General features: G+C 38.1%; 1 protein-coding gene across 7 annotated transcripts in view; it reads right to left on the bottom strand.

The window, feature by feature from the left end:
* Nucleotides 1–14,270, bottom strand: part of EIF4G3 (eukaryotic translation initiation factor 4 gamma 3) — a 370,046-nt gene that overhangs the window by 150,026 nt on the left and 205,750 nt on the right. For all 7 annotated transcript variants that reach the window (XM_088843307.1, XM_088843294.1, XM_088843302.1 and 4 more), the window contains 2 exons: nucleotides 4,327–4,506; nucleotides 3,464–3,578 (listed from right to left, as the gene is read on the bottom strand). In XM_088843307.1, coding sequence (XP_088699433.1) covers nucleotides 3,464–3,578; nucleotides 4,327–4,506 — 295 coding nt within the window. The remainder of the gene's footprint in view (nucleotides 1–3,463; nucleotides 3,579–4,326; nucleotides 4,507–14,270) is intronic.

A 14,270-nucleotide genomic window follows, 5' to 3' on the forward strand; every position in this document is an offset into this window, starting at 1 on the left:
CAGAGACTCAGGAAAAGAGCAGAAAGAAGACGGCAGGAGAGGGAAACGACAGAGTGACAAAGGAGAGTACAGCAGTTTGAGGAGAGAATGGGGCCGTCCACCACTGCAAATTCTTAACCCTTTTTTTCTTTCTCAGCATTACTCCCACCAACTCACCACACCCTTTTGCTCCCAAAAGTGTACTTTGGGCGGTCACCAACTAGGGTTGGCCTGGAAATAATTTGTCTCCATGAGGTATTTTTCTGACATAACAGGTATCAGAGTATTTACAAAACACTGGCAAGAGAAAAATTGGAAAGTGACACTGAGCAAATACTACTCATTAGTTCTTTTTCCCTCAACACTGTAGAAACACTGCAACTATTACACAAAACTCTATGATCTTACTGACTGAAATTCAATGTAGCTAATATTTCTGAGAATCACTATTCAAGGTTTAAACCAAGCAGGGGGTAACCTTTTAGTACAATGGACTGAACTCCAATGCTACGGATGAAGAACTAAGAACTCTGGGGTGTGGGGAGGGGCACAGTCCACTCAAGCCACAAACTCTAGCAGAAGGGCAAGAGTGAGCAAGTCCTGGATTCATTCCTAGCCAGTTCAGATAAAATATGGTCCTCCACACTAGAAGAGAGGACTCTTGGCTTTGGAACACAGAACTAGGATCCTGTCCCTACACCCACATTTACCCAATGAAAAAGGGAGGCACCAGAATCAGAGACAAATTAAGAAATAGGAGTGCAAAGGTAAGAGAAGGGGAGATTCTAAAAAGAGGAAATAGAAGGGAATGTTTATGGCTTCAAGACCATAAGACCATGCCAGCTGACATAAAGCAATATAGCAGAAGGACCAATAATTGATGGGAACCATTAGAATACAACATTTGATTCTGATAAAAGCATATTAACTAGTGACAGGTTTTAAAATGAAAATCTCTGCCCAAATGACAAAAAAAGAACCTAAAGTTCTATCAGAGAGATTAATTATGATTTATTCTTAGAATAAATGAAGCTTGAAATTCTAAAGGTGATGAAATGAAGAGATGTCTACGAATACATTGTGAGATGGTGGGGGGAAAATCATAAAGTTTTAGAACATTAAAAATAGTCTATGTCCATTTGCACTAAAATTATTTAAAACAAATTAAAAAATATATATCTATCTGTTAAATCATGATTTCTTTAGGGAATAGGGAGGGAGAGAAACTACTTCAACTTTTTATGTCCTGTATTATTTGTACTTTTCATCATTGGTTACTTTCATAATGAAAAACTTTTAAATTGTCTTTCTAATCTTAAGGAAACTAGGAAAAATAGTGTTTTAATCTAGGTGATAAACTACGTACTCAATGTCTTATTAGATCTAAGTAAGAATTTCCTGGGGAAAAAAATTATCTATCAAAACGAACAGACATAACAATATCTGAGATATAATTATACTTCAATATATTGCGTTTTTGTAAAAATAAATATGGTTTACATATAATAGGAATAAATAACACCAATATGTTGTAATACTGTATATACACATCATCAAAATATTTCCCTATTGCTAAACTCATCTATATTGTTTCCATATATACTGCAGCAGTAGTATTAAGAGCAAGAAAGAGGCCTGGTACAGACTTGTAATAATGATGATATTGAGTCAGAAAGTCATTTATGTGACCTGTAAATAAAGAGTAGACTAAAGTTCATTGAGATACTTTTCAAAATGATTCTATAAACTCAAAGATATAACTGCATTCCTTTCGCAACATGAGGTTAAAGAAGAAATACTATTAAATTTTAGCATGTTTACTGTGAGAGATAATCTCATCTTGAAGTTTTTCTCTTCTATTAATTCAAGATAACAACAGCCAATTTTACACTTCAAAATAATTTTCAGAGCAAATACAAAGTGTACAAGTACAAAGACACTAGACTTGTGTGAAACTGTGTCTTAAAAGTTAAGTCCAAGGGGTGTACAAGTACCTCAGCAGTGCTAGCAATATTCTATGTCAAATCTGAGTAATGTGCACCTATAATTTTCCTTTAAAATATATGTGCATTTCATTATTCTGAAAATATCAAGTATTTCTTAGTGAAAATACCACTGAATAAAGCCATGTTAAATAAACATATGTATCTGAGACATATAATGAAGTTATAAAGTATACCATTTTGAAACAGCAGTTTCAAAATAATAGGAAAGTTTTCCTTTTCTAAAAGAAGTAAAGCTAGGTAAACAGTTGGCTGCTTTGCCTATTTCACCTGAAAACCTAAGGGCAATCTCCTTGGGTTATTCTAATACCCACAGATTATTCTATAAAGGTTTTTAACTGAGGAACTAATCCCAGCGTTAGGAAAACAGTTGGTGGATACATGTTTTTCTATGGTAGATAACCATCTTAAAAGAACAAGTTAAAATTTTAATATTTCCTTACTGTAATGGAGAAGACTGATGTTTACTGATTCTTAAAGTTTAATTTTTCTAGTATTCACTGATTTTATCACTTAAAATTAGCTTTCTATGGAATAAAACAAGTGTAGGATGTCATAGATGCTTACTGAATAAGATAAGTAATTTTTATTACTCCTTGGTTTAGCATTGGTTCACACACCAAGTATAAACATGGTGCCTGCTTTCGTACATTGAAAGTACTTGTAGTTTCTCAAGGCATTTTCACTTAACTAATTCTTAAAACCTCCCCACGACACAGATACTACCGAAACTGCAGAAAAGGGACCACAGGCATTCTGAGCTACATTCAGTCACCCATGTACGTTCTCTGCGTGTCTACCAGCCACTGTCCTAGAGGTACTAAGGACACAGTGGTGAACAAAACAAATAAAATTCCCCGCCTTCATGATATCACATTCCAGTGGGAAAACACCAGCAGATGCTTCCGTAAATGATGGTAAATGCTTAGGAAAAAAGAAATCATGAAAGTGAGATAAGCGATATTTATGTATTTAGCAAAAATCCAGTAAAAATCTAGGTAACAATGAGCTGGTAGGAGACATCAGACTGAGATGTGGGCTCTTTCAGCACAGAATTACTAGCTCCTTCAGAAGGTGTCATTAACTAAATACATTTCTATAATACTCTTTCCTTATAAGCTGCTCTCTTAAAAAAAAAAAAACTTTCAGGTCAGAACTGTTTGCAACACTTTGTTTAAAACTCCTTCCCTGTGGTACAGATGGTAAAGAATCTGTCCACAATGCAGGAGACCTGGGTTCAGTCCCTGGGTTGGGAAGATCCCCTGGAGAAGGGAATGGCAACCTACTCCCATATTTTGGCCTGGAGAATTCCATGGACAGGGAGTCTGGTGGGCTACAGTCCATAGGGCCGCAGAGAGTTGGACACAATTGTGCGCTACACTTTTTCACCACCAAATCTCACTACCTACACTGTCCTGCGGCACAACAAAATGGAATAAGCACAACAAATTAGAAGAAATTGCTCAAATTTTCACACTTACCATAAGCACTGGGGAAGTCCCCAGGTCCTGGCCCAGGATAAAAAGGACCTGGTCCTGGTGGTTGAACCGGGTACTGTTGTGGTGGCCCAACATATGGAGGGCCACTGTGACGGTACTAGAAGAGAGAAATTACAGACACAATCAATAAAATGAAAGCAGCTCACTAGGAAAAAATAAAGGAGTGGGTATGTGGCGGTGTGTGTGTGGATGTGAAGTCACTTTGTTAAACACATTCAAAATGCTTGCTGGCTATTAAGATGCAATGAGTAGATAAACAGTAAGGATTTACTGTATAGCACAGGGAACTAAATTCGGTATCATGTAATAACCTACAATGGAAAGGAACTACAAATATGAATATACACAGGTATAACTGAATCACTTGCTATATATCTGAAACTAACACAGTACTGTAAATCAACTATATTTCAACTTTTTAAAAAGATGCAATGAGGATAAAGAAAAAGGTGTGCCTTAGGTACAGTTATATAGCAAATGAGAGCACAGGCAGATATCAGCTCACTGATAAATTATTTCAGGCTGACAGCTTTCAATAACGTTGAACAACATCACTGGAATAGCCAGTTACTGAATCTACTTTAGAGCAACTGACTGTGGGTAAGGGACCGGGGGAAAATAAAAACAATTTCTCTATCATCTTAGAAAATTTCAAGAGATGAAAAAATACCTCCTTACGACATTATGAAAAACGAAAAAATGGCTTAGACTTACATCCAACACAAAAGTTCACACATCACTAAAAACCGATGCCATCAGCCATTCTCCCTGCTCCCCCTGGTGAGAATCTGATTTAATCCCCACACTACTACGGGTGGAGCACGTGGATCTGAGAGACGCCTTACCTGTGGGATGCAGTACTGAGGGCCCTGGGGCACTGGGTACGGCATGGGCAGATGGTTCACCATCATGATGTGCTGATTGGCCTGATACACTGCAGTTGGGGTCTGGGCACCAGGACGAATGGAAGGACTGCTGTTCGGGATGGTAGCTCTAGGAGGCTGTATTTGAGGCCTCTGGAAAAACTGAGGAGGGGAGAAAAAAGACATTATTTATTTATTTTTACAAAAGGCAATATATAAATTTTACTATCGTGAGCTTTCTTTTTTCCACTAACAAAAATCTTAATAACCTGAATTAGAAATACAATACAACATTTCACCAAAAAAAAATTCTCCATGAGGCCCAGCCACACTAATTCAAGTGTTGATCAACGTTGTCATTCATTTAAAAACAGTAGGGTAGTTTTACTTTTAAAATGAAGTCTCAACTAATTTAAACTAAAAGTTCTATACCATAAATGATTAATGTTAAAACATGTGGTAACATATAACAAAAGGGATAGGTGGTATCTCTCTAAAAGTTGTTCTGCTGTATTATATAAAAGCATTCCTGCTTTCATGAAGAGTCGATGGCTCATTATCAACTTATTAAAAGCTAAAGTAGTCCCCTAAAAAAATACCAGTCAAGTCATTTATAAAGCATTTAGAATAATAACAACAACAAAAATCTGTCTGGACATTAAAATTTTCATCTCAGTTTATCAAGGTCAAATTAAATTAAAATTATCTGTGAGGGTGTCACATGCTAATTGACACATAATAGGAAAAGCCTTCATTTTGAAAACAGTGGCAATCTCATACGGAACTGGACCCAGTTTTGCTTTCTCAAACAGTCTGCGATAAAAGCAAAAAATCTAGACAGGCTTGAGAATGGTCTGGAAGGAACTTTCAAATGGCAACCAGTGCTTGTGGTTACTTATGGTTCTCACTGTGGGCTTAAAAGCCTTGAAACCATATACCAATAGGAAATTCCCACTGTGAATGCACGTATTCATCAGCAAACAAACAGTCTCACTCTTATAAGAATAATAAGGGAACAGAGAGATAAGGGGGCCATGCAGAACCAGTGGTTTGTTACCTGGATGGGTCTGAATCCTCCCTTCAATTATGAAGCAAGAAAGCAGCAGGAAACAGAAAGAAAGCCAATGGAAAAGCTTACAGATCAGTAGGAAGGGGTAGGACACAGCATGCAGCTCAACAAAAATATCTTTCTATTTAGTAATAATAGGAGAAGAAAGAAGATTAGGAAATCAGAATGACAGCTCTCCACTTGAGAATTCAAGGGCACATGGAATTGAAGAATCGAACGACATTTAATCAAAGTAAATAAATCCAGAGGCAAAAATATTCTAACAGTACTGCCACAAGTCTTAACAGCTTGGAAGGGAATGTCTGCTCAGTGGGCAAGCACAGCAGGAACTGCTGAGGCCTACTCCTGGCTCGCACAGGCCCCCACGATTTGATTCCACGTTAGTTATCTAGCTGAGACCTACCTTTCATCTTGAGTGGGGGTGAGCATTAACAGTAGCAGTGCCATTTGGTTACTTCCACGTTTGAGAAAGTCCTAAGAAACACTGAAACTTGTCAACTTTTACCAGACTCCTTAGGACAGAAACTTGCTCTTTTCAACTAACTAGGTATGTAAGAGGCCACCTACAGGTTTAAAATGGGAAATACAGTAGTAGTCTAAAAATGTTGTTCAGCTCCAAAATCCCCCGAGTTGTCTTATGACTCCAGATGTGAGTGTTGCAATTGGTCCTAATGAAGGCAAGTTTGACCGTTGGGCCCTCTCAGGTTTCATCATGTCCTACTCTAGAGTATCAAGCTACCCACAGGTGGTAGGAAGTAACTTTTCATCTTGTGTTGAATTGGAAGACCTGGGATCCAGTGCCCAAGGCTCATACCCCATTCAGCCCTCATACCCCAGGGCAAAGAAAACCCTAAAGAGAGTAAGGCACAGAAAAGCATCAGGAAGGTGTAGCAGGAGAATGAAGTGAGTGGGGAAAACCAGAGAGGAGTTGGTGAGGATGAAAAGAAAATTCAAGAGGCAAGGGGATAATACAGGAGGAGCCTGGGCTGGACTACAGAGACAACAGTCTTCAAATTATCTCTACTGACACAGTTTTGGTAACAGACACAAGAATTTCCGTCAGCTGCAAACAGGAACACTGGACTAGTAAACTTTCCATGCTAGACTTCACGTCTCTTAATTACACAGTAGACAGAATCTAATTTTCATCAACATATGTGAGCTATAAACACCTAAGCGTTTTTTTGTAACGCAGTATATGTATCAGGAGCCACAAAGCTGTTACAAGACTCAAAGAGAGCAGGGTCATTCATCTGGCTCAATTTATCGAGCACGCCTAGATGTCAGGCACACGGCACACGATTAATTTTGTAAGATTCCCTTCCATGAACTCTAGAGGGCAGTCAAGACAAGGAGAGGATCACACGGACACACGTGATGATCCACTGTGGTTCTTATCAACTAATTTTGTCAAAGTACTTATTGCCTTTGGAGACACACAGTGTTACAGGGAGGGCTAGAGAGAGAAAGGAAACTACTCCATTAACTTATGCAGAACAAGAAAAACAGATATGGGTTCAGTTTTCCCATAACCACTTTTCTCACCACTATCTTCTAACTGTTCTGCTGGAATTTTTAACCAGCCTGTCTAGAATAACTGAGATTACATTTTACTCAAGGAGATTTCTGAACAGGATAAGACTGTTTGCTTTAGCTGTTTTGAAAGAGAAACAAACAAATGTTTCTAAATATATTCTTAATAACATATACCTGAGCCAGTAAAACACTAAATTTGTGTTTATGTGGACATAATATACTTTTTAAAAATAAACTAAGACTTCAGCTTTGAAACTAAAAAATGTATTAAACATGCACACTAAATAACAACAATAAAGATTCATATAGCACTTTCAGTTACCAGGTACCACTCTCAACACTTCACATATATATCAAGTTAATCCTCATTACGAATCTCTAAGGCAGATACTATTATTAACACACTATTAGATAGATATATGAGGAAATTGAGGGGGATAGGGAGATTAGTAACACCCTAAAGGTCTCCCATGTATAATTTAAACATTCAGGTTCTGAGTCTATACTTGTAACTGTTACACATTTCACCTCTCATGAAACGGAATATCCTTTGCAATTTCAAACGTGATATGTCAGTCAGAAGAATTGTTTTCAAAAGCTGAAGGCACGTGCCAGGACATTTATCAAACTACACTAATGGGCAGCACATCAATCATAATTGATTATTGGTAAGAAAAACACCCTATCAATCACTTCATGAAAACTCATGTATATCACTCAGGAAAACAAATTTCTTCTTCCGACAAGACTCTTAATTCTCTATTTCCTTCAGAGTTACTGAAACTTGTTCATCCATTTTTTTATCCCTGGTACATTTAACAGGCCTACATTTACTCAACTTTACTGCACTAAGATTTTTACAATGACAGTCTATTTGGAACTTGTTTCTTCCTTTAAAAAAAAAACCACGACATCTGTCTGTCTGTGTCTCTCTCTCTCTCACACACACAGAGGTTGTTATTGCCAGGACTAGAAAAGGTATAATGGCTGGACATGCGAAGAAATAAAAAGATACGGATTCTCTTCCCTCCTAACCATTCAACTGTAAATACAGCATTAGATTTGACAGTGGGCAGCATGGCAGCAAACGATAGGTCAGTGAAAAGTGTGGATGTGAACAGGCTTTCCCAACTGCTTGCAGTGCTTCTGAGTCCTTTGTCCTCTCCACTGAGTGCTGAAGAACCACTGAAAGAAGCAACACGTCCTGTTTGTGGACGCACAGGCCATTTAGTCTCACCGTATCCTGAAGTCTGGATCTTTTACACGACATGCCTTTGGGGTTATCAGACTTTAGCAACTCAACACAGTTCCACTGCACTGTTAAATGGGAGTTCTGACACCACAAAAGTTCCTCCTTCTACTGGCTCCAAAGTTTCTGTACCACCTATCCTCTGGTCTGACATCTATCCCCCAAAACTCACATCGAAGTCGGATCCTTCCTCTCTGTGACAACCTGCCATTGCTGGCAACTTATCACTATTTTTTGTTCCAGGTCCATCACCACTCTGCACCCGTTGCCTTCCAACTAAGATTTCTAAATGCCCTGAACAGCTTACTCTTTTCCCTCTATTTTCTCCCACTGCTCAAAGTTCTCAAAGTAGAGAGCTAAATATAAATATCCAGGTCTGCCCAGAATGGGCCAGGCCCTCACTCAATAAATATCGGCTGCAGAGTAAAGGAACAGTATCTCTCTTTTATTCTGGCCAATTATGCTTCCATTAACGAACAAGGATCACAGGAGCTCCTTTGTCAAAACATTTTACTACCAATTAGTACTGAGTTACAATCATCTTAAACTCTTTAATCTTCTTTATACATAACCTGGCAAAAAGTCATGCTCTTCACTTCTGTGTGTACTCTTACAGTTGTGATTTGAATCTCATATAGGAATCGAGGAAATTATTCCTTTGAAAGTTTATCTGGCTAATTTCAACCCATCATTTCAGATTGTATAGAATCTTCTATATTTGAAATATCTCATGCAATGTCAAAACTACATCACCATCAGCCAATTCGGCAGGCAAGGCATTAATCTAAGTCACTGATAAAAATGCTGAAATGAGGCAGGCAAGGAGAGAGGGACCCTGTACAACGTCAGTGTCATCTCCAAGCTCGATTTCCATCTGTTTAGTCTTCTGTCTTTCACTAGCATGGTCCACTAGTACACCAGGAAAATGGCAGCGGAAGGGGACAGCCCCATCTGAGGCGACACTGTGGGCAGCGCCAAAGGGCCAGGACACACGTAAAACAGAGGCTGAATTTACAGGGGACTCATGATTGCTGACCGTCACAGAAACACTCTAGAAGCAAAGAGGAAAAGGTTACCTCTTGGAAAACCCTTCTAAAGACACAGTATTTATACCTTTACCATAGTTTCCTGGCCAACAACATCGGTCATATTATTTTTTGAAGATGATGTCCATTTCTTTTTTTGGGGGGTGGTCAGTGGGAGGTGTGTGTGTGTGTGTTGGGGGGGGGGTGCTGTGTAGCTTGTAGGATTTTAGTTCCTTGACCAAAGACTGAATCCGGGCCCCCGCAATGAGAAACCAACCACTGGACCTCCAGGGAATTCCCAAGATGTTGTCAATTAGAATATAACATTTCTTATGAATTTGTTCTCTAACATCATCAAAAGACAAAGACATCTCTTAAAAAAAAAACTATATAATAATCAGAAATTCTTTGAAAAACACCTATTCATTTTCAGCACTATAAAATACTTATTCAGTCACATTATTCTTCCTACCTCTAAAATCACTGAATACTTATTAATTTGCAAACCAATAAAAACATATCAAAACTATACTTCTGAAATCCCTAGTTTTTTGCATATGTATTGACAGTTCAACCTACTGGAAGGATAAACAGAAAGATTTTTCAATGAATAATTTTTAGGTTAATATCTTTTGTTTTTTTTTAAAGCACGCAAGGAAAAATAATAGTGTTATGATTTTCTGATGAGCTGAAAAAGACAAGTGGTAAAAGAGTCCACATAATGGGACATCACTCAAGTACGAATCAGATGTTCTGCTGACTTAAACAATTTATAATAAAGGTTTATTCATTTAAAATTCTTTGTGTTTTCCTGCACATAGCCTGTATTATCAGATAATTTAGATTTCACTAAGAATTAGGAGATTAGACCTAAGGAATTAAGCCCTATAGCTGAGATATTCAATAGGCAGCCACTAATCATATTTGGTTACTTAAATTAAAATTTAATTAAAAATTCAGTTCTTCAGCCACAATGCATAATTCAAGCAGTCAACAGCTACACAAGACTAGCAGCTGCCATAGTGAACAGCACAGATATGGAAGATGTGCTTCATCACAAAGAGTTCTATTAGACAGTGCTCCCTCAGAGGGTTACGTCAAATGGAGGAAAGAAGTCCCTAAGGATTCTGCCAGGAACAAGCAAATGTTCTGTCAGATCACAATGTCTGGGGAACAGAAGCATCCTTGTAGAACACTTCATTCACAGGTAAAAACAGCTCAGTGAAAAGGAAAGGTATCTCACCGCTAAAGGAAACTGACACTTATCACGGACCTAGTATGTGTCAGGCACTGTGACAGGCAGGTACTTTTAATTATCACAATGCCCTTAGGAAATACATGCTCTTATTATAATACTTCAGTATTACTTCATGTGTGAGCATATTTTACCCATTTCACAGATCAAGCTGAGGTCAAAGGTCAGTTTAGAGTAAAGGTTAGACTGCACCCCAGTTATGACAACTCCCAACCTATATCTTCATCACTGTCTCTGCTGCCACCCTGTAATTCCTTGTGAGTTAGGTACCAGATAAAACTGCCCATCACTGGCCTACATTAAGCTCTGAAAAATACAAGAGTTCTGGTAATAAGACTACACAGATGCTTAGTCAGATTTCCTATCCATTAAACTCTGATATGCCAGGTCTGGCCTTAGAGGCAAATTCAAAACCCTCATTTATTTTATTTTCCAAATCTAAGAAACTGCCTCAGTTCAGTTCAGTCGCTCAGTCATATCCGACTCTTTGCTATCCCACGAATCACAGCACGCCAGGCCTCCCTGTCCATCACCAACTCCCGAAGTTCACTCAAACTCATGTCCATCGAGTCGGTGATGCCAACTGCCTAGAGCAATACAAATATTCCTCTACCAGGGACCAGGACATCAAATTTAACAGCACAACTTTGAGTACAGAAACCTTTAGAGGTCATAATGGAGAAGATGGAATACAAGCCAGCTGTTTCTTCCTTTTTAAAACACCTTTTTGCAAAAAGAACCAAATTGCAATAGGAAAACATGCATAGTTTCAACACCTGCCACCAGGTAACAATTCCTTGATGCCAAACACTGTTAAGTTTTATGAAGCTTATTATTTATTAATGCTAAATCCAATTCCTTTGAACACTATGTGAACTAAAATCATATATCAACATACTGCAAAATGTTTTTGTTCCATGAACAATTTAAATTACCTCAAAATGCAAAGACTATTCAGCCATGGTATAAAACCAACACTTGATATTTCTTGTGAAATTCAAAAGTAAAATAAGGACAGGAACATCAGTAACTTTAAACCACAGCTACAGAATCTTCAAAGATCAGATCTACATTATACCAAGCCACTTGTTTTAGTTCTGGGTGTACGTTCTGTTCTTTCAGTTTCTAAGTACCTCGGGATTTTCAAACACTGGAATAAAAATAGTTGACATATTTCTAAAGCCAAGTGTGTTTTGCATATAAAATAAGTTAGGACTACTTCTTTTACTCTTATTCTAAGCTAAAGCTCTCTTCCGGTTATAAAGTGCAACAAGAGTAAGAATATCATCACTAAGCCAAAGACTCCCTGCAAAAGCTAAAAATTAACTGTACCAGGAAGATGATGTGGCTGGCACAACCTTACTCAGAATACGGGATCCCCCTGACTTGAGGGACCTCAAACTGAGCCCTGGCTGGGCTCTTAAGAAGATCACAGAAAGATCTGTTAAATGAAAGCAGTTCCAAGAAACAAACACTTCCTACACCAGTTTATTGGTTCTCTTAAACTAAAAATGTTTACTACCCAAAATCCTGTTGTTCCACTTTCATTCTGATAACTTCATCTCACAAAGAAAAAAAAAATACATAAGTTCCAGATTACTAAAATGGATGACGGTATTTTCATAAGGAATTACCTTCAAATAGCTCATCTAAATAACTATTCGTTTTTTCTTTGCAACGTTTTGCCAACTAAAAATTGGCACTTGCCATCTGCCTCCATAAGGATTAAATCACAGACTACTGCAGCCGCTGACCTTCAGCACACCGAGAATGAGGCCCTGTGTGCTCTGGGAAAAACTGGCAGAACAGGCCTTAGGAACAGTTTCAGAAGAAGCAACTCTTACATCTCCGCACAACTAGAAAAGCACTAAAACTATTTGTGGTGACGTCTGCTCCTCGTGACTAGCAGTAACCTTCATGAGACTAGCAACAACCTTCTCCAAAACACTGCGTGCTTGACTGAACGTACTCCCCATTCCCAAAAATCACTATACACTGATCCTCCCCGCTGCCTCTTTGCAGCAGTTTCTCAGAGCTATCTGGGATGCCATCTCCAGGGCTATACTCCTCACTTTGCCGTAAGTAAAACTTAACCCACAACTCTCACCTTGTGCCTCTTTTTTAGCCCACGGTTTATGGAAACAATTGCTACTAACATCTATGAAAAGTTATATATGTACCACAGGACTTTAAGAACATCAAAACATCATCCAGCACCAAATTATTTCGTAAAAAAAAAAAATGAGATGAAAGCACTGAAAGGATACATGATTGGAAAGGTAGCCGCTGATGAATAATGTAATAAAGGAGAAGTGAGAAATCTATTCACTAATTCTAACTAGTCAAAACTGACTCTAACCCTTGATTTAATTCTTTCTGGCCAAAGCAAACAGTCACAGATGGGAAAGGAAAAAAAAAAAAAAAAAACTGGGGCCTTCATTCAACTTTGAGTCTTAATCACAAGAAACCAAAAATATCCCAGGACATAAATATTTTCCCTAAAAAAATGTCTTTTCTGTATGCCTTCAACATTTGTTTTCAACAGTACTGCTTTCACTGTGCAAGCCTCTTTATGTCTTGTTTCGTATCATGAGCATCTCCTTCTTCATGAAACTCTCAGGGTTTAGGTCTGAGGCGATGTCTTAAATACAGACTTCAGCCAGTCATTCTTAAATAAGAAACAGTACCACTTCCATACAGGGTATCTGGAAATGTATGGAGGTATTTTTTTCATTTTGTTTCTTAAACTGTCACTGTAGGAATTCCACTGCATGTATTAACCCAAAGGTTGGTAAAGGAACTGCAATATAGAGAGCAGTTTTTCATCACTGGTTATGCCATCCAGAATGCCAATACTAATTCCATAGGAAAACAAGCCAAACTGGCCCCTCCATCCATGAATACAAGATGCAAACTCTTCCTAACAAGGTCCTCGAAGGTATCCCACAACACTGGTTCAAGCTACCTGATGCTCAGCAGTCCCACTCCAACCACTCTCTCCCCTACTCCACTTCTCCAAAGTAGCTACTGCAGAAGCCTGAGCCAATGCTCTATATTTCCTTACTCAATTCTGTGAGGCACAAGGGAAAGAAATTTAATTTGTGTTTAAAAAGGAAGAATATCAGAGTCAAAGCAGCCAGCTACTTGAAGTTTTCGGATCCAAAAGCAATGCTCTGGGTTTATGCTGTATCTCAATAACCCATCTTCAAGAACCAGTGTGGGTTTCTTGCTAATGGAAAAATAATAAATATACACACATAGTTCTACCTTTCAACGGTTGAAATATGCTGGAATTTTACAACCATCATTCTACAGATAAATAAAGGACTGATCTGACAATACATTTTCCGAGACACATTACACATGAAAAATGATTTCAGGATAGAAATTCACCTTTTCTCGGAAAGATTTCTTAAAAGTTTTGCTTGGTTGTCAAAACTTTTTAAATAGATAAAATGCATCACAAGCCTTTAGACTCAGAAGAAAGTTTTTAAAAACTAGATTTTCCCCAAGCTGACAATGTATAAAGGCTTAAACATCCCTATTTGAGGACCACAGAAACTGAACTCTAGTAATAGAAACACTTAGCCTTGTACCAAGGAGCTCAGAAACTTTTGCTGAGTCACTAGTTTTTTTATTCTGCTTCTTCAACAGAGATCTTTCAGCTTTCTCTGTGTCAGGAATTTCTGGCTTTATCCCTGATTAAAATGTAAACCTTGACTCTATGGCTCTTGAGTAGATTTGCTATTTTTTAAAAAATGTGTACTCAATCTTTGTTAACCCAATAGGTTA

This window comes from Moschus berezovskii, chromosome 2 (assembly GCF_049115385.1).
Source record: "Moschus berezovskii isolate FMDL1 chromosome 2, NW_MosBer_1.0, whole genome shotgun sequence".
In the NCBI taxonomy this organism is placed as follows: domain Eukaryota; kingdom Metazoa; phylum Chordata; class Mammalia; order Artiodactyla; family Moschidae; genus Moschus; species Moschus berezovskii.